The following is a 27,773-nucleotide window of genomic DNA, read 5'->3' on the forward strand; positions in this document are numbered from 1 at the left end:
AAAAGACTACAAGGGTTTTGATTAACAGCATTGAATATAAAAATTTACAGAGAACTGGCATCTTAACAATATTGACTCTTCTGATTCATGAACATAATCTATCTGTTGTTTATTTAAATTTGCTTTACTTATTCTAAACAATGCTTTGTAGTTTTCAGTACATATTTTTTGCTGACTTTATTCTAAATTAGTTCATGATTTTGGATGCTATTTCAAATCGTATTTTTAAAATTTCAGTTTCCAATTTTTATTGCTGATATACAGAACTAGAAATGATTTTTATATGTTGAACATGAATTCTGTGACCTTGATAAAATCACTCTTCGATTTTCTATGTGGATAATCCTGCCTGTGAATATGGACAACTTTACTTACTGCTTTTTGATATGTACACCTTGTATTTCTTTTTCTAGCCTTAATGCACAGCTAAGACCAGAATCAGAACAATGTTAAAGGGAAGTGATGAGGAAAGGCTCTCTTGTCTTGTTCCTGATCTTAGAGGAAGAGCATCAGTCTTTCTGCATTAAGTATGATGTTAGATGTAAATTTTCATAAATGCCTTTTATTGTGATAAAGAAGTTCCTTTCTATTCCTGATTTGTTGACAGGTTTTGTCAGGAATGGATATTGAATTTTGTCAAATGCTTATATTGAGATAATCATATGGTTTTCAATTTTTATATTGTTCACGTGATGATTTACAGTGATTAATTCAGTGTTAAACTTTGCATTGCTGGTATACTTTTTTACATACTGGTGGATTCAATTTGCTAATATTTTGTTAAGGACTTTCACATTCATTAAGAACACTGACCTATAGTTTTCTCATTATTTTGTTTGTCTGGTCTTGGTAACAGGGTAATCCTGAAGTTATAAAATTATTTAAGAGGTATTTCTTTCTCTTTGGTTTCCTAAGAAATTTTTAGAATTGGTTTTACTTTTTACATTAAATGTTCAATGGAATATAGCAGTGAAACCATTGAGGCCTCAAATTTTCATTAAGATTTTTACTATGAATTAAATTTTTCTAGTTGATACAGGGCTATTCAGGTTTTTAATTTCTTTTTGAGTCAGCTGTGATGTTTATGGAATCTATATATTCATATAAATTTTGTTGGCTTTCTTGACATAAAGTTGTTAATGATATTCTCTTATTATCTTTTTAATGCCTATAGGGTCTGTAGTGACAGTCTTTTTATTCTATTCTACTGCTGACATGGGTAAATTACTTTCTTCTCTATTTTTGTTTTAAGTTTTACAAGTTTTATTCTTTTAAAACAGTTTCAAGTTTCTTTTTTTTTTTTTTTTTTGAGATGGGGTCTCACTCTGTCACCCAGGCTGGAGTGCAGTGGTGCGATCTCGGCTCACTGAAACCTCCACCTCCCCGGGTTCAAGCAATTCTCCTGGCTCAGCCTCCCGAGTAGCTGTGATTACAGGTGTGTGCCACCGTGCTCTGCTAATGTTTATATTTCTAGTAGAGATGGGGTTTCGCCATGTTTGCCAGGCCTCATATGATCCACCCGCCTTGGCCTCCCAAAGTGCTGGGATTACAGGTGTGAGCCACTGCGCCTGGCCCCTTTTACTATTTGACATAAGGTTTGCTTTTTCTGATAAATATAGCTATTCCTGCTCGCTTTAGGTTTCTCTTTGTGTGGAACATCTTTTTCCATCTCTTTGCTTTCAGTCTATATGTATCTCTACAGATGAAGTGAATTTCTTGTAGGCAGCATATAGTTGGGCGATGTTTTTTGTTTTAAAACAATCCATTCAGCCAGTCTGTATCTTTAAAGTGAATAATTCAGTCCATTAACATTTAACGTTATGTTTTACATGTGAGGACTGCCATTTTGTTAATTGTTTTATCGTTGTTTTCTATATCATTTGTTCCTTTCTTTCTCTCTTATTTTTTATCATTGTGGTTTGGTGGCTTTCTGTAGTAGTTAACATTTGAGTCCTTTTCCTCATTTGTGTACCTGCTCTACCAATGAGTTTTGTACTTTCATGTGTTTTCATGATGGTAGATACAATTATTTTTTTTCCAGGTGTAGGGCTCCTTTAAGCTTTTCTTATAGGGCTGTTTTAGTGATGATAAATTCCTTCAGTTTTTCCTTGTCTGGGAAATATTTTATTTCTCCTTTACTTTTGAAGGATAGCTTTGTTGGGTATAGTATTTTTGGTTGAAAGCTTTTTTTTGCTTCCTTTCAGCAAATTGAATATATTATTCCAGTGTCTCCTTGCCTGTAAGGTTTCTTTTGAGAAATCTGCTTTTACTCTGTTGAGCATTCCCTTATATGTGATTTGATGTTTTTCTCTTGCTGCTTTTACAATTCTCCCTTTGTCTTTGACTTCTGACAACAATGTGCCTTGCAGACCTTTTCAGGTTGTATCTATTTGATAAGTCTTTGAGCTTCCTGTATCTGGATGTCTAAAGCTCTTGCTAGACTTGGGAAGTTTTAAACTATTATTTAATTAAATATTTTTTCTATGCCTTTGCCCATCTCTTCTCCTTCTGGAATACCCCAAATTTAAATATTTGGACACTTTATGGTATTCCATAGGCTTTCCTCATCCCTTTTTATTCTTTTTTCATCTGACTGATTTTTTTTTTTTTTTTTTTCTGAGATGGAGTCTCGCTCTGTCACCCAGGCTGGAGTGCAGTGGTGCAACCTTGGCTCACTGCAAGCTCCGCCTCCTGGGTTCACGCCATTCTCCTGCCTCAGCCTCCCGAGTAGCTGGGACTACAGGCACCCGCCACCATGCCTGGCTAATTTTTTTTTTTGTATTTTTAGTGGAGACAGGGTTTCAACATGTTAGCCAGGATGGTCTTGATCTCCTGACCTCGTGATCTACCCGTCTCAGCCTCCCAAAGTGCTGGGATTACAGGCATGAGCCACCGCACCTGGCCTTTTTTTTTTTTTAAGACAGAGTCTCACTCTGTTGCCCAGGCTGGAATGCAGTGGTGCAATCTTGGCTCACTGTAACATCCACTTCCTGGGTTCAAGCAATTCTCCTGCCTCAGCCTCCCGAGTAGCTGGGATTATAAGTGAGCACCACTATACCTAGCTAATTTTTTGTATTTCTGGTAGAGACAGGGTTTTGCCATGTTGGTCAGGCTGGTCTCGAACTCCTGACCTCAAGTGATCCTCCCGCCTCGGCCTCCAAAAGTGCTGGCGTTACAGGCATCAGCCACTGCACCCAGCTTATTTTTGTATTTATTAGTAGAGATGGGGTTTCACCATGTTGGCCAGACTGGTCTCTAACTCCTGGCCTCAAGTAATCCCCCCACCTTAACCTCTCAAACTGCTGGCATTACAGGCATGAGCCACTGTGCCAGCCAAATGTTTTAATTAATGAATTTTATTTTATTTTACTTTATTTTATTTATATTTTAATTTTTGAGACAGGGTCTCACTCACTCTGTTGTCCAGGCTGGAGTGCAGTGGCATGATCATAGCTCATTGCAACTTCTGCCTCCTGGGCTCAAGTGATTATCCCACCTCAGCCTCCTGAGTAGTGGGACCACAGACGTGTACCACCACACTGAGCTAATTTTTGCGTTTTCAGTAGAGATGGGTTTTTGCCTTGTTGCTTAGGCTGGTCTCGAATTCCTGGGCTCGAGCAATCTGCCTGTCTCAGCCTCCTGAAGCACTAGGATTACAGGTGTAAGCCACCACACCCGGCCATATTTTTTATGATTACATTTTATTTCCATTATTGGCTCATAACTGATACTGTGTTTTCTATTTCTAGCATTTCCATTTTACTGTCTTACAATTTTCATACTATTTCTAAAATTCTCCATCTTTTCTTGCATGTTGTTTATCTTTTCTATTTGATGCTTTAACATATTATTCATAGCTATTTTAAAGCCCTTGTTTAATAGTTCTACAATCTGGGTCATTTCTGCATCTGGCTTTATCAGTTGCTTTATCTCTTGGCAATGGTTGTTTTTTTAAATGTCTTTTTTGTTATTTTGCAATTTCTATTGAATGCTAGGAGTTATGTGTAGAAGGATAGTACAGACTGAGGAAATGATAGTTACATCCAGAATTGAGCATGCTTCCTCCTTTGAGGTGATAGTATGGTGGGGGAGGGGACTGAGTGAATGTAGTCAGCACTGAGTTCTGTTTAGGTTCTCTTGTTACATTTACCTTTGGAGCACCATGAACCTCAAATTCCCCCAGCAATGGGATACTTCTAGCTTGTAATACTGTGTGTCAAGGGTTTTGCTAAGTGTTCCTGCCACATTCTCAGCTTTCAGTAGTCCTGCACGCCTGTATGATAGAGGGTTGTCTCTCTTTCCCAGTGGTAGATTGATCTTGAAGGTTTCTTAGTGTTAAGTTCATAGTGGGGGTTGAGGGACCTTTTGAGTCTCCTGGTACCAACTCAGCGTAAGACAAATTTTTTGCTGCAGCTGAGCCTTGGGGGTGGGACTTTCTTGGTGTTCCTGTCCCCCACCACTAACAAAACTATGTCTTGTAACTGCAGGTGGTGCTAAAGAGGTCTCTGCCTCTCCCCTGGCAGTAACAAATCTCTGTCTTATATCAGTGCAGGGTCCTGAGTCCAACAGGGTTTCCTGCCCACTCCCCAGGGGTAGGCAGCATTTGTCCCTATCCCATCACCAGAAGCAGTCCGTCATGGACTAGGCTTTGAGGTTGGAGGAGGGGGTACTCTGCCTCTTCCACAATGGCTTAAGGCTTTTGTTTAGTGTAAGAAAGGGGTATTGAAAATAGGCAGAGTTTTGAACTTGTGCTCCACTAATGGATATGCTCTCAGGACTCCCAGCTAGCACCTGGTAGATGCCAGTGGAAATAAAGCTTGTGAGTGAGTATAAACTCCCCTGTGTCAGGACCACTTTTATTATGAACTTTTTTCTTTCTTTAAATTTTGTTTCTGAAAAAAATTTGTCCTTTTTTGTTTGTTTTGTCTTTTCCTTTGTTTGTTTTTTATAGAATAGAGACGAGGTCTTCCTCTGTTACCCAGCCTGATCTCGAACTCCTAAGCTGAAGGGACCCTCCCACCTCGGCTTCCCAAAGTGCTGGGATTACAGATGTAAGCCACCATGCCTGGGTGAACATTCATAAAAGCCTAGTTCTTTCACTTATAGTAGTGTTAGAACATTACCTATTTTCTTCATATCCACTTTTATAATAACCACCTCTTCTTCCCCTTCTCTGCCAAAGGAAAAAAAGTTCATATGTTCCATCTCTTCTCTAAACAAACTAGAAAAAAAAAGAAGTTTCATCTACATAAGAAAAGTCATCTATAAAAAACTTAGTAATAACATCTTTTTTTTTTTTTTTTTTTTTGAGATGGAATCTGGCTCTGTTGCCCAGGCTGGAGTGCAGTGGTACAATCTCGGCTCACTGAAAGCTCTGCCTCCCAGGTTCCGGGTTCACGCCATTCTCCTGCCTCAGCCTCCCGTGTAGCTGGGACTACAGGCACCCGCCACCACGCCTGGCTAATTTTTTGTATTTTTTAGTAGAGACGGGGTTTCACCATGTTAGCCAGGATGGTCTTGATCTCCTGACCTCGTGATCCGCCTGCCTCGGCCTGCCAAAGTGCTGGGATTACAGGCGTGAGCCACCACACCCAGCCGCAATAACATCATATTTAATGGTGAAAGACTAAATGCCTTCCCCCTAAGATTGGCTATAAGGTAAGGCTGTTCAGTCCTATCATTTCTATCCAAAATTGTACTAGTCTTCCTTCAACGTAATAGGCAAAACAAATAAATAAAAGGCATATATATTACAAGGAAGAAATAAAAATGTCTTCATGTGCAGACAAAATGATCCTATATCTTCTAGAATTAACCAAAAATCCAAACGAACTAATAAAAGGAGTTCAGCAAGGTCACAGAATAAAAGGTTAATATAAGAAAATCAATAATAATTCCATACTTAGCAACGGAAACCTGGAAATTTACATTTTAAAAAATGCCATTTACAGGAGCATAAAAGGACACAAAATACCTATGGATAAATCTAACAAAATGTATTCAAAAAACTAGAGAACATTGTGGGGATAAATTAAAAGTGAACGATACTCTTTTCAGGGACCAGAAGACTAAATATTATTCAGAAGTAAATTCTTCCAAATTAGTCAACAGATCCAACACAATTCCAACAAAATTGTATACACTTAAAATGCTGATTCTAAAATTCATACAGAAAAGCAAAGGACCTACAAAAGACAAAGCAATATTGAAAAGGAATACAGTAGGGTAAACACTATATAATTTCAAGGCTTATTTATTTATTTATTTTTTGGAGACGGAGTCTTGCTCTGTTGCCCAGGTTGGAGTGCAGTGTCGCGATCTCGGCTCACTGCAACCTCCGCCTCCTGGGTTCAAGCAATTCTCCTGTCTCAGCCTCCCGAGTAGCTGGGATTACAGGTGTGCATCACCACGCCCAGCTAATTTTTGTATTTTTAGTAGAGATGGGGTTTTGCCATGTTGGGCAGGCTGGTCTCAAACTCCTGACCTCAAGTGATCCACCTGCCTCAGCCTCCCAAAGTGCTGGGATTACAGGCATGAGCCACCATGCCTGGCCTTCAAGACTTATTATAAAGCTACAGTAATCAAGCCATTGTAGTATAAGGCTGATGAATAGACCAATGAATGAGAATAGAGTTCAGAAACAGACCTACACATACGTTGCCAATTGATTTTTGATGAAGGTGCCAAGGAAATTTAAGGAGGGCAAAATATTCTTCTGTGTTCCGATGAGTGTTGTAACAATTGAAAATCCATATGTAAAATGACAAACCAAGACAAAAATAAAAAAATCAGAACCTCTACCTTTATTTTGTAGCATATAAAAGAATTATATGCTACAAAAATAATAGTTCATAGACTTACATCTAAGTCATCTATCACCTAGCTATGGGATATGTTCTCAGAAATGCATTGTTAAGGATATGTTCTCAGAAATGCATGTGTCATTGTGAGAACATCACAGAGTGTACTTACACAAACCTATATGGTATATGTATTTTTATTTATATATATATTTTTCATATGAAAAACCAAAGGACCTAGCATCATTACTGAATACCAATTATTTCTCCTACTTGATCTGCAATGCAATGTCAAGTGCCATTTATTATGTTTCTATATATGCTCCATTATAATCTTATGAGACCAGCGTTGTATATGTGCTGTTTTGTTGACTGAAATTTGATTAAGTAGCACATGACTGATAACCTAAAGCTATGGCATTTTTAGAAGAAAATATAAGAGAGTATCTTTGTGAACTTAGATTAGGCAAAAATTTCTTAGGACTCAAAATACAAAAAAAAAAAAAAAAAAGAAAAAAATTGATATACTAGATTGTTTCCAAATTTAAAACTTCTGTTCTCTGAAAGACAATGTTAATAAAATAGAAATCAAATCCATGGACTTGGAGGACATATTTGTAAAAGATATATATATTACAAAACTTGTTTCAAAAATAGAGTTCTTATTACCTCATATAAATATGGACTCAATATGAACAGATACTTCACAAAAGAAAATGAATAGACAAAAGGCACCAAAAACCATGCTCAACACCATTAGTCATCGGAAAAAGAAAAATTAAAAGCACAATGAGATGCCACTACATACCGACAATAATGGCTAAAATGAAAAAGATGGCAATACCTAGTGCTGACAAAGATATCAAATGGAACTCTCATACAATGTCAGTAGAAATGCAAAATAATATAGCTACTTTGAAAAACAATTTGGCAGTTTTTTTAATCAAATTAAATCTATACTTTTCTTATGACTCACCAGTTCTATTTCCAAGTATTTGCTCAAGGAAAATGAAAATATATGACTATACAGAGGCCTGTACATGAATGATTATACCACTTTGACTTACAATAGTCTAAAACAGAAATATTCCAAATGTCCATTAATTGGTGAAGGAATAAAAAAAAACAATTTTAGGGGCCAGATGAGGTAGCTCACACCTATAACCCCAGCGCTTTGGGAGGCTGAAGCAGAAGGATCCCTAGAGCCCAGGTGTTCGAAACTGCAGTGAGCTATGATTGTGACACTGCACTTTAGCATGGGTGACAGAGCAAGACTCTCTCAAAAAAAATTTTTTTAAAGTTTTGTTCCCATACATTGGAGGATGTAAGGAAAGCAATAAAAAGGAAAAGTAATAACATATACAACAACCTGAATCAATCTCAAAACCTTTATGCTAAGTGAAAGAAGCCATACACAAGGCTACAGGCTATTGTTCCATTTTTGTGACATTCTGGAACGTGTAAAACTATAGTGACAGAAAGCATATCTGAGGTTGCTAAGGTATAGGGATGGGTGGAGGGAAAATGCTACAAAGGCACATGAGGGAACTTTTTGGCAAGACAGGAATATCTCTATTTTCATGGTACTGATGGTTACCCAACTATACACATTTGTCAAGCCTCATCCAACCATACATTTTATTTTATTTTATTTTATTTTAGAGACAGAGTCTTGCTCTGTTGCCAAAGCTGGAGTGCAGTGGCACAATCATAGCTCACTGTAGCCCAGATCTTCTGAGCTAAGAGATCCTCCCTCCTCAGCCTCCCAGGTAACTAGGACGACAAGCGCACTACCATGTCTGGACCAACTATACATTTTAAAAGGATAAATTTCACTTTATGTAAATATACCTCAAAAATCCTCATCTTAAAAAATTATGTTACCAAAAAAATCTCAGAATCAAGAGGGGTGACGCTCGTCAGTATTTACAGGTTCTACCATGGTGGTAAAAACAACTACCACAAATATGTGATAAGTTTACTTGACAGTTACACTAATTTTACTAAATTCTAAAATCCTATATTTTTCACTTTTAGACAAACAGAATGTGAGCAAAATTACCTCTGTAGGGTACTGAACATGCAATATCAAAGGAAGATGACTGACAAATAAAAAAAGATTATTTGCAGTAATAATGTAGTAAAACCATGGGAATACTAATAATAAAGATGAATATAGTTCGGGCATGGTGGCTCACACCTGTAATCCCAGCAGTTTGGGAAGCCAAGATGGGTGGATCACTTGAGGTTAGGAGTTCAAGACCAGCCTGGCCAACATGATGGACCCTGTCTCTACTAAAAGTATTAAAAAAAAATTTGCCAGGCGTGGAGGCACGTGCCTGGAATCCCAGCTACTTGGGAGACTGAGGAAGGAGAATTGCTTGAACCCAGGAGGTGAAGGTTGCAGTGAGCTGAGATCGAGCCACTGCACACCAGACTGGGCAAAAGAGTAAGATTCCGTCTTTAAAAAAGAAAAGAAAAGAAAAGAAAAAGATGAATATATATATATATATATAATTTAAATGAGAAAGTATAACGTATAGTATCTTCCTGCATCAAAATATACCTGTATATTGGAAAAGATAAATATATGGTTGGATACAGCATTACCGTTTACTTTGAGTATGTCTGAATTTTTCCATAAAAAAGAGTTAAACAGGCTGGGCATGTTGGAATGTGCCTGTAGTCCCAGCTACTTGGGAGACTGAGGTAGGAGAATGGCTTGAACCTGGGAGGCGGAGGCTGCAGTGAGCCGACATCACGCCACTGCACTCCAGCCAGGGTCAGAGTGAGGCTCCCAACTCAAAAAAAAAAAAAAAAAAAGAGTTAAACAACAGCAAAGAAATTCTGCAATATATAAATAACTTGCTTAATTAAAAACAGTAAAATACATTGAATAATTTGTATGAAGACAAATACATGATGGCCCAGCAAAGAGTACCTTGGCAATAGCAGTTTGTTTAAACATGCGAGTTATCAACCCCATGACTGTCTCCATGGCACCTGAATTTGGAGTTCTCATTATTTTTTCCCACTCTTCAAAGCTGGTATTCAATTCCTATGTGGGAAAAAATAACATTGTTTATGAATATAGCATAACGAACAGAACAAATTAATGCAATCATGAATCATGTCCTACTTTTTTTCCTTTTCTCTATAGAAAGATATAAAAAGAAAATTCCCAAAGATTCCAACATGTTCATTTAAAAACATCAATGCAGACGTAGGTCAGTCACATTTTCAAAATTATAGAAACCAATGATAAGCTGTGGGTGAAAACAAAGCCCTTTGCTAACAGCATAAATCAAACAATTATAATTTCTTCTTTTTTTTTTGAGACAGAGTCTCGCTCTTGTTGCCCAAGCTGGAGTGCAATCATGCAATCTCAGCTCACCACAACCTCCGCCTCCCGGGTTCAAGCGATTCTCCTGCTTCAGCCTCCCAAGTAGCTTGGATAACAGGCATGCGCCACCACGCCCAGCTAATTTTGTATTTTTAGTAGAGACAGGGTTTCTCCATATTGGTTAGGCTGGTCTCAAACTCCTAACCTCAGGTGATCTGCCCACCTCGACCTCCCAAAGTGCTGGGACTACAGGCGTGAGCCACCGCACCCTGGCCTGTAACTTCTTAAGAAGATACATTCTGTAAAGTGAACATAAGAAACATAAGAAAGCAGAGTAGTAAAAATGTATACGGCAGCTAAGTACTTTTGTAAAAAGATGTGGTTTGATTTAAATAAAGATGGGGAATATTAAATAAAATTAATATTAAGTACAAATATAATCATATGTTGATTCCATTTTATTTTTCTTTCTAATACTGATAAGAAAATCAGATTGTTCTTATTTTAGAAGTAACATATTGCTCAATGTTTACAAAATGCTTATAAGCTTTCAAGATAACAATGAAAAACTCTGTTAATAAAGTCATTTTCAGATTTGCAGAAATTTCAGAGAATATAAAAGCACTGCATTCCCCAAAAGTAAACATAGATAAGGATTAGGTAAGGATTAGTAAGCTGGTTTTCTGATATACTGAATTTCACATCTTACAACATGATCACAGAGTTTTAGAATTTCAAGAATAGGGCTGCATGAAGTTATTCTAGAAGAGAGTTATTCATACTTTAAAAAGAAATTCTAGAGCAAGGAACACAATTTCCCTTGCTAATTATTGGGTTTCACACCTTCTATTTAGAATTCTTTTTTTTTTTTTTTTTTTTGAGATGGAGTCTCGCTCTATTGCCCAGGCTGGAGTGCAATGGCGTGATCTCGGCTCACTGCAACCTCTGCCTCCTGGGTTCAAGCTGATTCTCGTGCCTCAGCCTGCCGAGTAGCTGGGATTACGGGCACTCGCCACCACACTCAACTAATTTTTGTACTTTTAGTAGAGACAAGTTTTCACCATGTTGGCCAGCTGGTCTCAAACTCCTGACCTCAGGTGATCTGCCCGCCTCAGCCTCCCAAAGTGCTGGGTTACAGGTATGAGCCACCGCGCCTGGCCGATATTTAGAATTCTTAATACTACATCTCTGTTGCAATTGAAGCTCTTTTTTCAGCAAAAATATATTTTTTTTAAACCACTAGGTTACCATATCTTCTTATGTATCTGATGAATAAAATTGAATTCTTCCTGCTTTCTTGCTGATATACAAAACCAATGTATAGGCTCTATTAATTAAACCTATTTTAAGAAAGCAAATCTTTCCTTCTGTGAAATATGAAATACGTACAATCTTTAATAGTATAATTCAAAATTATTTAAAGTAAGACTTTCAGTCAAGCAACGGTTCTCACCTTGGCAGCTGCTGATGGAAGATCAAATGGAATACGCTGTCTGACTTTAGGGGGTAGCTGGGTTAAAACTTCAGTCTTTAATCTTCTAATCATTATGTCACTTAATAGCTGGTGAAGTTCATTAAGATTTGATGCCCCTCTACAATCCCACTGAGGTCTTTTACCAAAATATCTGTTAAAATGAAGACAAAACATGTAGCAAAATTGAATGCTGGAGTTAAGAAAATAATTTATCCAATGTGTTCTTCCTTTTAATGATAAGGAGCATGACACTGTTTTCATTGATATTTCTGAGTGAATATTAGTTTCAAAAAGCTCAGCCTGAAAAACAGTAATGAATAAGATTTGACACTACTTTAAACTAGAGAAGATGTTAGTGTCTAAGCATACTGTTTATACTGAGTTAATGCAAGGCTGTGATGAACTGATGACTGAATTGCACTAGGTCACTGTTTGTAAATGGGGGTGTTATTGGCATTTTGAATGGGTTCACACATGGTGGTGTTTTAGCAGATCTCTCCATAAAGTAGGCATGAACTGCCAGTGCATCTGCCAGTCATTATAATAACCAAAACCACCCAGAACATTTTCTGTGCCCTCTAGGAGGAGATATTATCTCCAATAGGGTTGTTAAAGCATAGCAGATTGATTACATGGTGGTCTCTTCTTCCTTTGAAATACTTCTTCCTTTCCAACCCTTTCCTGGATTGACAGCAAAGGGATAAAATAAAAGAACACAAAATTACTATGAAAGAGAGAATGAGAGGAGACATCAGAGAATAAGTGCTTTGAAGAAATATTTAGAAGGCATAATGCAGATAGACAAGAGGTAACTGACTTGGCAAAAGAAAGGAAGCAATAACTTAAACTGCTTGCAAAAGACAAGTTATTCTCTAGACCTTTCAGAAAATTGGAAGCTCGAAGCACCAAGTACTGTGAACAAATGTTAAGAGAAGGGTTGAAATCTAGTGGATCAATTGAACTTACGCATTAGGACAATTGATCCAATAACATATCCCTATCAATGTGACAACCAAAATACCAGCCCATAAAATTCCCAATCATCTCTTAGGGGTCCATACTACCCACTACTGAAAACAGCGGTTAGAGAATAATTAACAAATAAAAAATTCCTGTTAGGTTGGATTATGATTACTAATATTAATAATGTAAGTAACTATCCATTTTACTAGATAAAAAATACTGGGTGTATTTTAGCACAAATAGGTGTCAATTTGAGAAATGTGGAACTCGTTAACATTAGCTTTTTAAAAAATAAATATTAAACATAAACAATACACACAATATTAAAAAGATATACTTGTAGCCGGGCACGGTGGCTCACGCCTGTAATCCCAGCACTTTGGGAGGCAAAGGCGAGCAGATCACGAGGTGAAGAGATCGAGACCATCCTGGCCAACATAGTGAGACCCTGTCTCTACTAAAAATACAAAATTTAGCCAGGCGTGGTGGTGTGCGCCTGTAGTCCCAGCTACTCAGGAGGCTGAGGCAGGAGAATCGCTTGAACCTGGGAAGCAGAGGTTGCAGTGAGCCGAGATCGTGCCACTGCACTCCAGCCTGGTGACAGAGCGAGATTCCGTCTCGAGAAAAAAAAAAAAAAAAAAAAAAAAATATATATATATATATATATATATACTTGCATGTAGAGTCAATTACATAACTATAGTGAATGAACGGAATCTACTGTATGATAAAATTGTACACATACCATTTAGTTGTCATCAATAAGAAATTTACTTGTTTAAAAAATCTAAGTACTGTCACTATATAAAAATTTTTAATGGATTTACTTATAATTGTTATAAATTGAATTGCTGAAACTTGTTCATTAAAATATTTTGACTTCCTTTAATGCATCATGTCCCCACATTTATATTAAAAATTCACACACTAATAAAAATGGGAAAATACTTGCCACCTGTTCTGCACCTATTTTTCCATTCATACACTTACGTATATTTTGATCACATGGTCACAAAAAAAAATCTAACATTCAGAACTACCAATATTGGGAAGAAGTTGGTAGGTGGTGGTTTTTGTTTTGTTTTGTTGAAAATGCAGTGTTTGCCATTAAAATGGATTCTTAAGCACACTCTCCACTTACATGAGACATTGTACAGGTGTGCAGTATGCTACCTGGAGGTCTTTTGGTATGACTGCTACATGCTGGCAAAGACAACATACAAGTGTCTTAAAACAGGCTAACCACATAGGCCACACTTGCCTCCTGCAGAGTACCAACAGTTGTACTCCCAAAATGCAGATCTGTTTTGAAGTCTGAGCAATCTATTTTCAGTGTGTCATAGTGCCAGGACCTGGTCTGTAACAGTGAGGTTTCCTCACTGCTCCAGGGGAGGGTACACTATTGAGAGAAGTTTCAGCTAGTTGCCTCCTGGGTCTTATGCCACTAGTTGATCCTAAGTGCCATATGCCTGGTATGAACCATGGTTCAGAGGAATTATTTCTTGTTACCCACTCTCCCCACCAACATCTCTTTCATCTGGAGCTTGGAATGCTAGTGGTGGCGTTTGTTCTGAAGAGTGGTGACAATATCACATTTGCCAAAACCCCAGCCTCATGTCTGGGGTGCAAAGGGGAAATAAGAGGGATTAGGGAGGACTAGAAGAGGTGCCACCTGTAAACCCTTAGTCTCTTTAAATTTGCTGAATTTGAAGAATTTGCCCAACATCTCATGGATGGTAATAGTGGTGCTGAGATTTGAACTTGGGCAGTCTGACTCCAAAGTCTTGCTTTACTAAAAGCCAACTTTTACCTAATAATATAAAAATTATAGGCCGGGCACGGTGGCTCAAGCCTGTAATCCCAGCACTTTGGGAGGCCGAGGCGGGCAGATCATGAGGTCAGGAGATTGAGACCACGGTGAAACCCCGTCTCTACTAAAAATACAAAAAATTAGCTGGGTGCGGTGGCGGGCGCCTGTAGTCCCAGCTAGTCAGGAGGCCGAGGCAGGAGAATGGCGTGAACCCGGGAGGCAGAGCTTGCAGTGAGCTGAGATTGAGCCACTGCACTCCAGCCTGGGCGACAGAGCGAGACTCCGTCTCAAAAAAAAAAAAAAAAAAATTATATTAAATATATTTCTTGGGATTATTTTCCTATGCTATTTACACACTAGTGTGTGTGTGTGTGTGTGTGTGTGTGTGTGTGTGTGTGTATTAGGGGCAGTTACACAAAAGTAGGAGTTTCTGGGACTAGGAAACATTCCTAACTTTAGGTTTTGGCCTTTATTTTTCTTAATTCTCAATTCCTACATATATAAAATGGGAAGATCCACTGTTTGGGGGATGGCTGAATAAAATGTGGGGCATGCCAACTATGGACTATTAAGCAACTATTCATAAGAATCATTTAGAACTTTATGTAAGGGGTAAGATGAATGTCGAAGATATATGTTAAATGAAAAATGGAAGTCTCAGAGTAATATGTTGGGTATGAAGGATTATGTATGTGTGTAGATGTGTGTACATATGTATGTCTGTATAACAATGGAAACAGTTCCAGAAGAATACACATCAAGATATGATACATTGCTTACCTTCGGGGTCATAGTGAAAGAGACTGAAAAGTTTACGGGAAAAACTGGGGTTTTGTTACCCCATTTTGTTTTCACTTTGTCTATCTGAAAATTTACAATAAGCAAATAATGCTTTTGTAATTAAAATTCAATGATGTAAAAACAATCTTAAAAAAAAAATACCTTCAATAGCTCCCACTTCATAGCATTGGTCTCCAAAGTGTGGGGATGAGTAGACTCCAGAGGCGTTCAAGTCAACCCACTGAGGGGCAGAAGGAACTTCCTCTACATATTGTATTCTTATCTCAGCTTTCTAAATTAGCTTCTCTTTCATGTAAGTTTTAAAATATACATAATGCCTAGAATAGTAACATGAATATAATTCATGCATTGGCAGTGTGCTAAAAAACAATGCTTTAAAATGGGGTGTATACAGAGTTGAGAAGACGGGCAAGTGCCTAGCAGGCATGGGCACAACTTGACTGACAGACTTGGCCAGTAAAGACACAATGAGCCCTTTTTAGAGTTAGACACTTTTGTTACTTAAACAGAATTACGAATAAAAAGTGAAGTACAAATATGAGTCTATAATGAAAAAAACACAAGTTACATAAAACAAAAAATTTATAAATGCTTACAGATGTTCCTAAATTCAGAAAAATAACACTTTTTAATTAACCACTTATCACATCTATAATGTTTTTTCAACACTGTCCACTGCTTATGCTTTGACTGCCTCTTCAGGTGACAATAACTTTGTAATATTTGAGAAATAGGATACTTCAGTCTTTACTCAAGCATGGATGATTGAATTTTGTTGTTTATTAATGATAATTTTTTTAAGTTTATTTCAAGTTTATAACTTACTGTCATACTCTGTGTGTGTACATATATTTCTAATTATAACCAAATTTGAAAAAAAACTCTATCAAATTTCTGTCAAATATAAGCTATAAGAATTGAAAGAATTATTCGCAGATTATCCTCTGGCTCTCTACATTTCAACCTTGCTTCTCTTCCAGTACTCACATGTTCCCAGCATCTGGCACCATAAGACACGTTCACACTGCAATATGTCCACTTACCCATTACCAGGATTATTTCTGGAAGCCATTCCTATACTAGGTTGGCTAGCAATAACCTAACTAAATACATAAATATAACCCACTAAATCCAAACCAAACATACCACTAATATAATTTCTTCTTAGCCTGATCCCAACAACACTTGGTGATAACTCCACCATCACAAAACACAAGGAAAAATATGAGAAGAGGAAGATGTGCTGAAAAGAGATCTTTTAATATATTAAAAGTGTCTACTTCTATAAATTTGACAGGGACATATGATCCTGTGAAAAATGCCAAAACTCCCTCCTAGGGTCTTGAAATGGCCTAAAAAGTCAGTGATTCTTTTTTTTTCCCCCCCAAGAGATGGGTTCTCACTATGTTGCCCAGGCTAGAATACAGTGGCCATTCACAGGCACAACCATAGTGCACTGCAGCCTCGATCTCCTGGGCTCTTAGTGATTATCCTGCTTCAGCAACCTGAGTAGCTGGGACTAGAGGCACATACCACCAGGCCCAGCTAAAAGTGAAAGATTCTGAAGATTAAGGTCCATAGTTTCATGGGAAGGAAAGAAAATTATAAAACAAATTTGTAAATGCATTATCAAAGAGGTAAAGTGCATAGAACAAAGAGAAAAGGTGTAAATGAATAAGAAAAATATTTTTAAGGACAAAGTATAAGCAGTATGCTTTGGGGGTAGGCTTAAAACAAAAGGCTATTTAATTCCTAACAAACTAAAATTAGCAACAACCAAAAAATTGTAAATGTCCCTAAAGACATTATGAAACATGAACTTTCTTTTGAGCTTAGAATAATTATTTTCTCATTCAGTTTTACAGAGTAAGTAAAAATTCATTTATCCTTTTCTAAATTGAAAGAATAAACATATGCCTTTAATCTCCTTTTGATCATATATAATTTTAAAAAGGCATTTCCCAGTAGCATTTAACATTAGCTTACGATGATGAAACAGGAAGTTTATGGCCAAGAACATATATGCTTATCTGTGTTCATGAACACACACACATACACATGCAGAGTTAACTTCTGACTTTGGAAATCACCCTCTGATTTTTTAAAGTTAGGTTCTCTTGTGCCTCTTGTAGCAATCCTTTCCTCTCATCCTTGGCTGCTGGCAACCATTAATCTGTTTTTTGCCTTAGTAGTTCTGCACATTCTGGAATGTTATGTAATATAAATAGAATTATACAGTAAGTAGCCTTTTAAATCTTATTTCTTTCACTTTGCATATTGCATTTGAAAGTTATACATGTTATTGGGTATATTAATAGTTCATTGCTTTTTATTGTCAAGTAATACATTCCAATGTATGGCTATATCACAATTTCTGCAATCACATTAGTTGAAGGACATCTGGATTATTCCAGTTTTAGGTGATTATAAATAAAGCTACTATAAACAGCTGCATACAGATTTCTGAGTGAACATATGTTTTCATTTATCTTTACTAAATACCCAGCAGTAGGATTTCTGATTTGTATCATCAGTGTATGCCATAATGTTTCCAAAGTGGTTGAACATTTTGCATTCCCAGCAGCAATGTAAGCAATGTAATTCCCAGCAGAAAGTTCCAGTTGTTCAGGAACCTTGCCACCATTCTAATGCACGTGTACTGGTACCTCATTGTGATTTTAACTCACATTTCTCTAACGACTAAGGTCTTGGGCATTTTTTCATGTGCTTATTTGACTTCTGCATATCGCCTTAGGTCAAGTGCCTTTCTAAATCTTTTAACTGTTTTTAAAATTATTTTGTTTTCTTATTACTGAGTTTTGGGATTTTTTTTTTTTTTTTTTTGAGACAGAGTCTCATTCTGTCGCCCAAACTGGAGAGCAGTGGCACGATCTCAGTTCACTGCAATCTCCACCTGCCAGGTTCAAGCGATTCTCCTGCCTCAGCCTCCTGAGTAGCTAGGACTACAGGTCTGTGCCACCACGCCGGGCTAATTTTTGTATTTTTTTTATTTAGTAGAGATGGGGTTTTGCCATGTTGGCCAGGGTGGTCTCGAACTCCTGACCTCAGGTGATCTGCCCACCTTGCCTCCCAAAGTGCTGGGATTACAGGTGTAAGCCACCCTGCCTAGCTGAGAATTTTTAATATATTATTTTAAAAATTCCTTTTGTGTACTTATACATTTATATATTCCTTTATCAAATATGTAGTTTACAATTTTCTCTCCAAGTTTATGGCTTGTCTATTCACCTCTTAACAGTGTTGGGGACAGACATTTTAAGTTCTGATGAGGTGAAATTCGTCACTTTTGTCTTTTATCGTTCATGAAGTTTGTGCCCCGTCTAAAAAAATCCTTACCTAACCCGAAGTCCCAAATATACAATCCATTTATCATTAAATTTTGCATATTGTGTAAGATATGGTTTGGGTTTCTTCTTTTCACATATGGATGTCCAATTGTTCCAAGAGCATGTGTTGAAAAGACTAGCTTTTCTCCAGTGAATTGTCTTGCATATTGTCAAAAATCAACTGATCACATATATGGGTCTATTTCTAGATTCTATATGTTCCAGTGATTTACATGTGTCTCCTGATTGATGACTGTAAAGAAAAATAGTGTGAATCTTATTCTTTTCTTCTTTTTCAAAGTTCCTTTAAAAAAGGAACTTTGCCTTTGCATATAAATTTTAGATTTAAAATGTCAATTTCTACAAAATCTTACTCGGGTTTGATTGTTATTGTACAGAATCTACTGAACAATTTGAGGGAAACTGCCATTTAAAAAATATTGAGGCCAGGCACGGTGACTCATGCCTGTAATCCCAACACTTTGGCAGGCCAAAGTGGGAGAACTGCGGGAGGCCAGGAGTTCAAGACCAGCCTGGGCAACATACCAAGACCCAATCTCTATAAAAAATGGAAAACAATTAGGTGAGTGTGGTGTTGTGCTCCTGTAGTCCTCACTACTTGGGAGGCTGAGAGAGGAGGACTCCTTGAGCCCAGGAGGTTGAGGCTACAGTAAGCTATGATTGTGCTACTGCACTTCAGTTTGGGTGACCAAGCAAGATCCTGTCTCTTAAAAAAAATTTTTTTTTAAGAGACACCAGGCGCAGTGGCTCATGCCTGTAATCTTTGCACTTTGGGAGGCCGAGGCAGGTGGATCACCTGAGGTCAGGAGTGCAAGACCAGCCTGGATAACATGGCAAAACCCCATCTCTACTAAAAATACAAAAATTAGCTAGGAGTGGTGGTGGGCACCTGTAATCCCAGCTACTTGGGAGGCTGAGACATGAGAATTGTTTGAACCTGGGAGGCACAGGTTGCAGTGAGCCAAGATCATGCTACTGCACTCCATCCTGGGCAACAAACTCTGTCTCAAAAAAAAAAAAAATTTTTTTTTTGTCTCCCTGTCCACGAACATGGTATACCACTCCATTCATTTAGGTCTTCTTTTATTTTTCATTAGTGTTTTGCAGGTCTTGTGAGTTTAACTTTATAAACAATTATAAACAAATTATCAAACTGTTTTCCAAAATGGTTGTAGTATTTTGCTTTCCAATCACATGAGTTTAACAATGAAACGGTTTGACACATGATAGAATTGGGGGAAAATTTACGACACTCTGTTCTTATATCAAATAATAGTGCCCTGCAAATGTAACAGAATGTTTAGTTCTGGTTTATCATGCAAGAAGAATATTATAGACTAGACAAGATTTAGAAAGGGGAAACAATCTAATTGTTAACATAACAGAGGGAGATAATGGAGTGTAGAAGTTACAGGAGGATACACTGAAAAACTGAAATTATTCAGAGTGAGATGATGATGACAGATTACAAATAGAATTGACAAAGAACAGCCCAGATAAACAGAACACAAACTTGCTCACTAAATACTGAACTATCAAAGTGCTCTGAAAGTGGAATAAAGGTATCATCATGAAAAGAGTAGAATGTAAATTACAAAGTAATTGGAGATCATCCCATTTGTCAAAAGAGGGACAATTTGATGATCAATAAGGATTATAAATAAAATTGATTAAAGAAAACATGAGTTAAAAACCCTCAAATACTCAATAAACTAGAATTAGAAAGGGTCTTTCCTCACCTTGATTTTTTCTCTTTTTTTTTGAGATGGAGTCTTGCTCTGTCACCCAGGCTGGAGTGCAGTGGTGTGATCTCGGCTCACTGCAACCTCTGCCTCCTGGGTCCAAGTGATTCTCCTGTCACAGCCTCCTGAGCAGCTGAGATTACAGGCATGCACCAGCCACCCCCAGCTAATTTTTATATTTTTAGTACAGATGGGGTTTCGCCATGTTGGCCAGGCTGATCTCGAACTCTTGACCTCAGGTGATCCGCCCACCTCAGCCTCCCAAAGTTCTGGGATTATAGGCATGAGCCACTGCGTCTGGCCCTCATCTTGATTTTTATTATTATTATTATTATACTTTAAGTTCTAGGGTACATGTGCACAACGTGGAAGTTTGTTACATATGTATACATGTGCCATGTTGGTGTGCTGCACCCATTAACTCGTCATTTAACATTAGGTATATCTCCTAATGCTATCCCTCCCCCCTCCCCTCACCCTACAACAGGCCCCGGTGTGTGATGTCCTCCTTCCTGTGTCCAAGTGTTCTCATTGTTCAATTCCCACCTATGAGTGAGAATATGCGATGTTTGGTTTTTTGTTCTTGCGATAGTTTGCTGAGAATGATGGTTTCCAGCTTCACCCATGTCCCTACAAAGGACATGAACTCATCATTTTTTATGGCTGCATAGTATTCCATGGTGTACATGTGCCATATTTTCTTAATCCAGTCTATCATTGTTGGACATTTGGGTTGGCTCCAGGTCTTTGCTACTGCAAATAGTGCCGCAATAAACATACACGTGCATGTGTCTTTATGCACGCATGTGTCTTTATAGCAGCATTATTTATAATCCTTTGGGTATATACCCAGTAATGGGATGGCTGGGTCAAATGGTATTTCTAGTTCTAGATCCTTGAGGAATTGCCACACTGTCTTCTATAATGGTTGAAACAGTTTACAGTCCCACCAACAGTGTAAAAGTGTTCGTATTTCTCCACATCCTCTCCAGTACCTGTTGTTTCCTGACTTTTTAATGATCGCCATTCTAACTGGTGTGAGATGGTATCTCATTGTGGTTTTGATTTGCATTTCTCTGATGAGCAGTGATGATGAGCATTTTTTCATGTGTCTGTTGGCTGCATAAATGTCTTCTTTTGAAAAGTGTCTGTTCATATCCTTTGCCCACTTTTTGATGGGGTTGTTTGTTTTTTTCTTGTAAATTTGTTTAAAATGTAAGACTTATACCCTGAAAGCTACACAACATTGTAGGATTTCTTTTTTAATTAAATAAATGGAAAGACATTACTGTTCATGAATTTTAAAACTTACTATTATAAAAATGCTAAACTCCCAAAGTTAATCTACAGATTCAATGCAATCTGTATCAAAATTCCAGCTGACTTCTTTGCTGAAGTTGACAAACTGATACAGAAATTTACATAAAAATGCAAGTGACACAGAATAGCCAAAACAACCTTGAAAAAGAACAAAGTTGAAGGACTTCAACTTGCCAACTTTGAAAATAAAGAGCACTGGACACCACTGTAAGTTGCTAACAAAACAACTTATTACATTGAAAATTAATAAATGAGAAGGAAAAAATTTATCCTGCCTTTCTTAAACAAACTGAACCAGTGAATGTCCACATAATAAATTATGATGAGGTTTTATTTTAAAGAGGCATGCCAACTATTTTTTTTTTTTTTGAGATGGAGTCCCCAGGATGGAGTGCAGTGGCGTGATCTTGGCTCACTGCAAGCTCCGCCTCCCAGGTTCACGCCATTCTCCTGCCTCAGCCTGTAGCTGCGACTACAGGCGCCTGCCACCATGCCTGGCTAATTTTGTTTTTGTATTTTTAGTAGAGACAGGGTTTCACCATGTTAGCCGGGACGGTCTTGATCTCCTGACCTCATGATTCACCCACCTCAGCCTCCAAAAGTGCTGGGATTATGGGTGTGAGCCACTGCACCCGGCCATGAGGCATGCCAACTATTAAATGAAGAAAGTGTGTTAGAATATCACCATTCTGCAATGTCCAAAGGCTTAATAATGTACTGAACATAGACAGCTGCTAACATCATAAAAAGAGAGGCTTTAGATATCTCCTAATAGAAGAAAACATCACTACAAAGGAGAATTGTCTCCAAATATTAGAAGTTTCTATATCTAAATACGAATATGGAAATACAGAGGACAAAGGAACATGTTAAACAACACCAAGAGGACGCAGGCAGTAGAATCTAGATTACAAAAACAATTTAGATTCTTCCACAATGGAAAAATAAATAAATAAAACAAGGAAATAAAAGAGAAACCCAAGACTTAAGTGACATCTATCATTTGCTGTATGTGAGCCTTATTTGGGTACTGATCTATACAAACTACAGGGAAAAAACTAAAAAGAACCCCACAAAATAGTAAAATTATGTATTCAGAAAACAACTGGAAATTTCAACCTTTACTGCATTTTTTATAACATAAAAAGTGCATTTTAATTATGTAAAATTAAATATGTTTTATGTGTGTGTGCATGCTTGTGCTTTTCCATAGGTTACTGGGGTACAGGTGGTCTTTGGTTACATGAATAAGTCCTTTAGTGGTGATTTGTGAGATTTTGGTGCACACATCACCCAACCATTTACTGCATTTTTAATGCAATCAAGGGATTTAATGCAATTAATTTTAATTTTTAAGGTATAATAATGGTATTATAATTAATTACTTTTTAAATGGGGATTAAAATTTATAGTTTTTTTTAAAAATGTTACTTTTAGTTCAGGGATACACGTGCAGAATGTGCAGGTTTGTTACATAGGTAAACGTGTGCCACGGTGGTTTGCTGCACCTATTAACCCATGACTTAGGTATTAAGTCCTGCATAAATATTTTAAAGAACAGTCCCGGCTGGGCATGGTGGCTCATGCCTGTAATCCCAGCACTTTGGGAGGCTGAGGCGGGCAGATCATGAGGTCAGGAGATTGGGACCATCCTGGCCAACATGGTGAAACCCCGTCTCTAATAAAATACAAAAAATTAGCCAGGCATGGTGGCGCACACCTGTAGTCCCAGCTACTCAGGAGGCTGAGGCAGGGGAATCACTTGAACCTGGGAGGCAGAGAGTGCAGTGAGCAGAGATCACGCCACTGGACTCCAACCTTGCAACAGAACAAGACTCCATCTCAAAAAAAAACAGAAAAAAAGAACAGCCATTCCTTACTCTTTAGAGACATATGTGAAACATTTTATAGATAAAATACAATCTCTAGGATTTCCTTCAAAAGAATATGGAGTAGAAGAGATAGATGAAGCATAGCAAAAACAAAACTGGTCATGAGATAATCATTGTTGAAGCTGGGTAATGAGTACATGGGGGGTTCATTATACTATAGGATGTACTTTTGTATATGTTAATTTTTTCCATAATAAAATATTTAAAATATCAGGGAATAAACTAAGAAATAAAAGTCATGAAATCCAGGAATGTGAGGATCCAACAGAGCAGAATGGCCCAAGGAAATTCAGGGTGACAGCTTTCTGCCATGCCTAAAGAAAAATCGGTTTAGATTGGAGCATAACAGAAGGCTGTGGGAGGAAAATCTCCAGGAAAAAGAAAAAAGATTATTTTATGTGCTTATAAGACATGTTGGAAGTTGACAGATTGGTTGGAATCTTTCAGTGAAAAAGCAGCAATAGCTATATAGAAAACCAAACAGATGGGAAAAAAAATGAATTATAAGGTAAACAAAAAGTTGACCAAGAAAGGAACAGTCAACTTCTTGATTTAGTAGAGAACAATATTAATTTATTTAGTCCATTAATTTTACTTAGTCAATAATATAAAACCGGACACTGAATTACCAAATAATTCAAATACTAGAAGGAGAACGGAAGAAAAGGGGTGTCAAAGGGTGTTTATACTCGTTTTTTCACTTTTTACTTATGTGATTTGACAAGTTACTTAACCGTTCCAAATACAGCTTAACCTTTCCAAATACAGCTTCCTCATCTATAAAATGGACATACTATCATCTGCCTTGTAGGATTGTTGAAGGAATTAAAGATAATACATCTAAAACACATGGCATAGTATCATATATAAAATATAATCATATAGCCAATAAAAATTATGTATTTTAGTTACTGATATCAAAAAATGTCCTAAGATAGTATTAAGTGATAAAGGCATATTACAGAAAAGTGTGACAATATGATCTTATTTATATAAAATTGCTTATCTATCAATTCATCCTTATTTATGTACTTAAGTAGAGAAGCTATCTAGAGGGAAAGTTACGAAAGCACTTCAGTTGACTTTTAATCTTTTTTTTTTAGTTAAAGCTGATTTTTATTATTATTATTATACTTTAAGTTCTAGGGTACATGTGCACAACGTGCAGATTTGTTACATAGGTTTACATGTGCCATGTTGGTCTGCTGCACCCATCAACTCGTCATTTACATTAGGTATTTCTCCTAATGCTATCCCTCCCCCAGGGCCCCACCCCCCGACAGGCCCCCATGTGTAATGTTCCCTGCCCTATGTTCAAGTATTCTCACTGTTCAATTCCCACATAAGAGTGAGAACATGCGGTGTTTGGTTTTCTGTCCTTGTGATAGTTTGCTGAGAATGGTGGTTTCCAGTTTCATCCATGTCCCTGCAAAGGACATGAACTCATCCTTTTTTATGGCTGCATAGCATTCCATGGTGTATATGTGCCACATTTTCTTAATCCAGCCTATCATTGATGGACATTTGGTTTGGTTCCAAGTCTTTGCTATTGTGCATAGTGCCACAATAAAGATACCTGAGCATGTGTCTTTATAGCAGCATGAAATATAATCCTTAGAGTATATATCCAGAAATGGGATCACTGGGTCAAATGGTATTTCTAGTTCTAGATCCTTGAGGAATCGCCACACTGTCTTCCACAATGGTTGAAGTAGCTTACACTCCCACCAACACTGTAAAAACATTCCTATTTGTCCACATCCTCTCCAGCATGTGTTGTTTCCTGACTTTTTAATGATTGCCATTCTAACTGGCATGAGATGGTATCTCATTATGGTTTTGATTTGCATTTCTCTGATGAGCAGTGATGACGAGCATTTTTTCATGTGTCTGTTGGCTGCATAAGTGTCTTCTTTTGAGAAGTGTCTGTTCATATCCTTTGCCCACTTTTGGCTGGGGTTGATTTTTTCTTGGAAATTTGTTTAAGTTCTTTGCAGATTCTGGATATTAGCCCTTTTTCAGATGGGTAGATTGCAAAAATTTTCTCCCATTTTTTAGGTTGCCTGTTCACTCTGATGATAGTTTCTTTTGAGGTGCTGAAGCCCTTTAGTTTAATTAGATCCCATTTGTCTATTTTGGCTTTTGTTGCCATTGCTTTTGGTGTTTTAGTCATGAGGCCCTTGCCCATGCCTATGTCCTGAATGGTATTGCCTAGGTTTTCTTCTAGGGTTTTTATGGGTTTAGGTCTAACATTCAAGTCTTTAATCCATCTTGAATTAATTTTTGTATAAGGTGTAAAGAAGGGATCCAGTTTCAGCTTTCTACACATGGCTAGCCAGTTTTCTGAGCATCATTTATTAAACAGGTAATCCTTTCCTCATATTTGTTTTTGTCAGGTTTGTCAAAGATCAGATAGTTGTAGATCTGTGGTGTTATTTCTGAGGCCTGTGTTCTGTTCTATTGCTCAATATATCTGTTTTGGTACCAGTACCATGCTGTTTTGGTTACTGTAGCCTTATAGCATAGTTTGAAGCCAGGTAGCATGATGCCTCCAGCTTTGTTCTTTTTGCTTAGGATTGTCTTGGCAATGCGGACTCTTTTTTGGTTCCATATGAACTTTAAAGTAGTTTTTTCCAATTCTGTGAAGAAAGTCATTGGTAGCTTGATGGGGATGGCACTGAATCTATAAATTACCTTGGGCAGTATGGCCATTTTCATATTGATTCTTCCTACCCATGAGCATGGAATGTTCTTCCATTTGTTTGTGTCCTCTTTTATTTCATTGAGCAGTGGTTTGTAGTTCTCCTTGAAGAAGTCCTTCACATCCCTTGTAAGTTGGATTCCTAGGTATTTTATTCTCTTTGTAACAATTGTGAATGGGAGTTCACTCGTGATTTGGCTCTCTGTTTGTCTGTTATTGGTGTGTAGGAAGGCTTGTGATTTTTGCACATTGATTTTATATTCTGACACTTTGCTGAAGTTGCTTATCAGCTTAAGGAGATTTTGGGCTGAGACAATGGGGTTTTCTAAATATATAATCATGTCATCTGCAAACAGGGACAATTTGACTTCCTCTTTTCCTAACTGAATACCCTTTATTTCTTTCTCTTGCCTGATAGCCCTGGCCAGAACTTCCAACAATATGTTGAATAGGAGTGGTGAGAGACTGCATCCTTGTCTTGTGCCAGTTTTCAGAGGTAATGCTTCCAGTTTTTGCCCATTCGGTATGATATTGGCTGTGGATTTATCATAAATAGCTCTTATTATTTCGAGATGTGTTCCATCAATACCTAGTTTACTGAGAGTTTTTGGCATGAAGCGCTGTTGAATTTTGTCGAAGGCCTTTTTAGCATCTGTTGAGATAATCATGTGGCTTTTGTCATTGCTTCCGTTCACGTGATGGATTACATTTATTGATTTGTGTTATGTTGAACCAGGCTTGCATCCCAGGGATGAAGCTGACTTGATCGTGGTGGATAAGCTCTTTGATGTGCTGCTGGATTCAGTTTGCCAGTATTTTATTAAGGATTTTCGCATCGATGTTCATCAGGGATATTGGTCTAAAATTCTGTTTTTTTGTCATGTCTCTGCCAGGCATTTGTATCAGGATGATGCTGGCCTCATAAAATGAGTTAGGGAGGAGTCCCTCTTTTTCTATTGATTGGAATAGTTTCAGAAGGAATGGCACGAGCTCCTCTTTGTAACTCTGGTAGAATTCCCTGTGAATCTGTCTGGTCCTGGGCTTTTTTTGGTTTGCAGGCTATTTTTGCCTCAATTTCAGGGCCTGTTATTGGTCTATTCAGAGATTCAACTTCTTCCTGGTTTAGTCTTGGGAGGGTGTATGTGTCAAGGAATTTATCCATTTCTTCTAGATTTTCTAGTTTATTTGTGTAGAGGTGTTTATAGTATTCTCTGATGGTAGTTTGTATTTCCGTGGGATCAGTGGTGATATCCCTTTTATTATTTTTTATTGTGTCTATTTGATTCTTCTCTCTTTTCTTCTTTATTAGTCTTGCTAGTGGTCTATCAATTTTGTTGATCTTTTCAAAAAACCAGCTCCTGGATTCACTGATTTTTTGAATCATTGATTTTGGTTTTTTGTGTCTCTATCTCCTTTAGTTCTGCTCTGATCTTAGTTAAACTATTTCTTGTCTTCTGCTGGCTTTTGAATTTGTTTGCTCTTGCTTCTCTAGTTCTTTTAACTGTGATGTTAGGGTGTCAATTTTAGATCTTTCCTGCTTTCTCTTATGGGGATTTAGT

At 37.5% G+C, this 27,773-nt stretch overlaps 1 protein-coding gene across 16 annotated transcripts in view; it reads right to left on the minus strand.

The window, feature by feature from the left end:
• ZRANB3 (zinc finger RANBP2-type containing 3) overlaps window positions 1–27,773 on the minus strand; it is a 328,904-nt gene that overhangs the window by 106,448 nt on the left and 194,683 nt on the right. For 15 of the 16 annotated variants that reach the window (XM_054477865.2, XM_054477866.2, XM_063647415.1 and 12 more), the window contains 2 exons: window positions 11,597–11,768; window positions 9,742–9,858 (listed from right to left, as the gene is read on the minus strand). In XM_054477865.2, the coding sequence (XP_054333840.1) occupies window positions 9,742–9,858; window positions 11,597–11,768 (289 nt within the window). Of the gene's footprint in view, window positions 1–9,741; window positions 9,859–10,366; window positions 10,485–11,596; window positions 11,769–27,773 lie in introns of those variants that run through there. The other variant, XM_054477873.2, reaches the window with a different exon arrangement.

Source organism: Pongo pygmaeus, chromosome 11, assembly GCF_028885625.2.
Source record: "Pongo pygmaeus isolate AG05252 chromosome 11, NHGRI_mPonPyg2-v2.0_pri, whole genome shotgun sequence".
NCBI classification, from domain to species: Eukaryota; Metazoa; Chordata; class Mammalia; order Primates; family Hominidae; genus Pongo; species Pongo pygmaeus.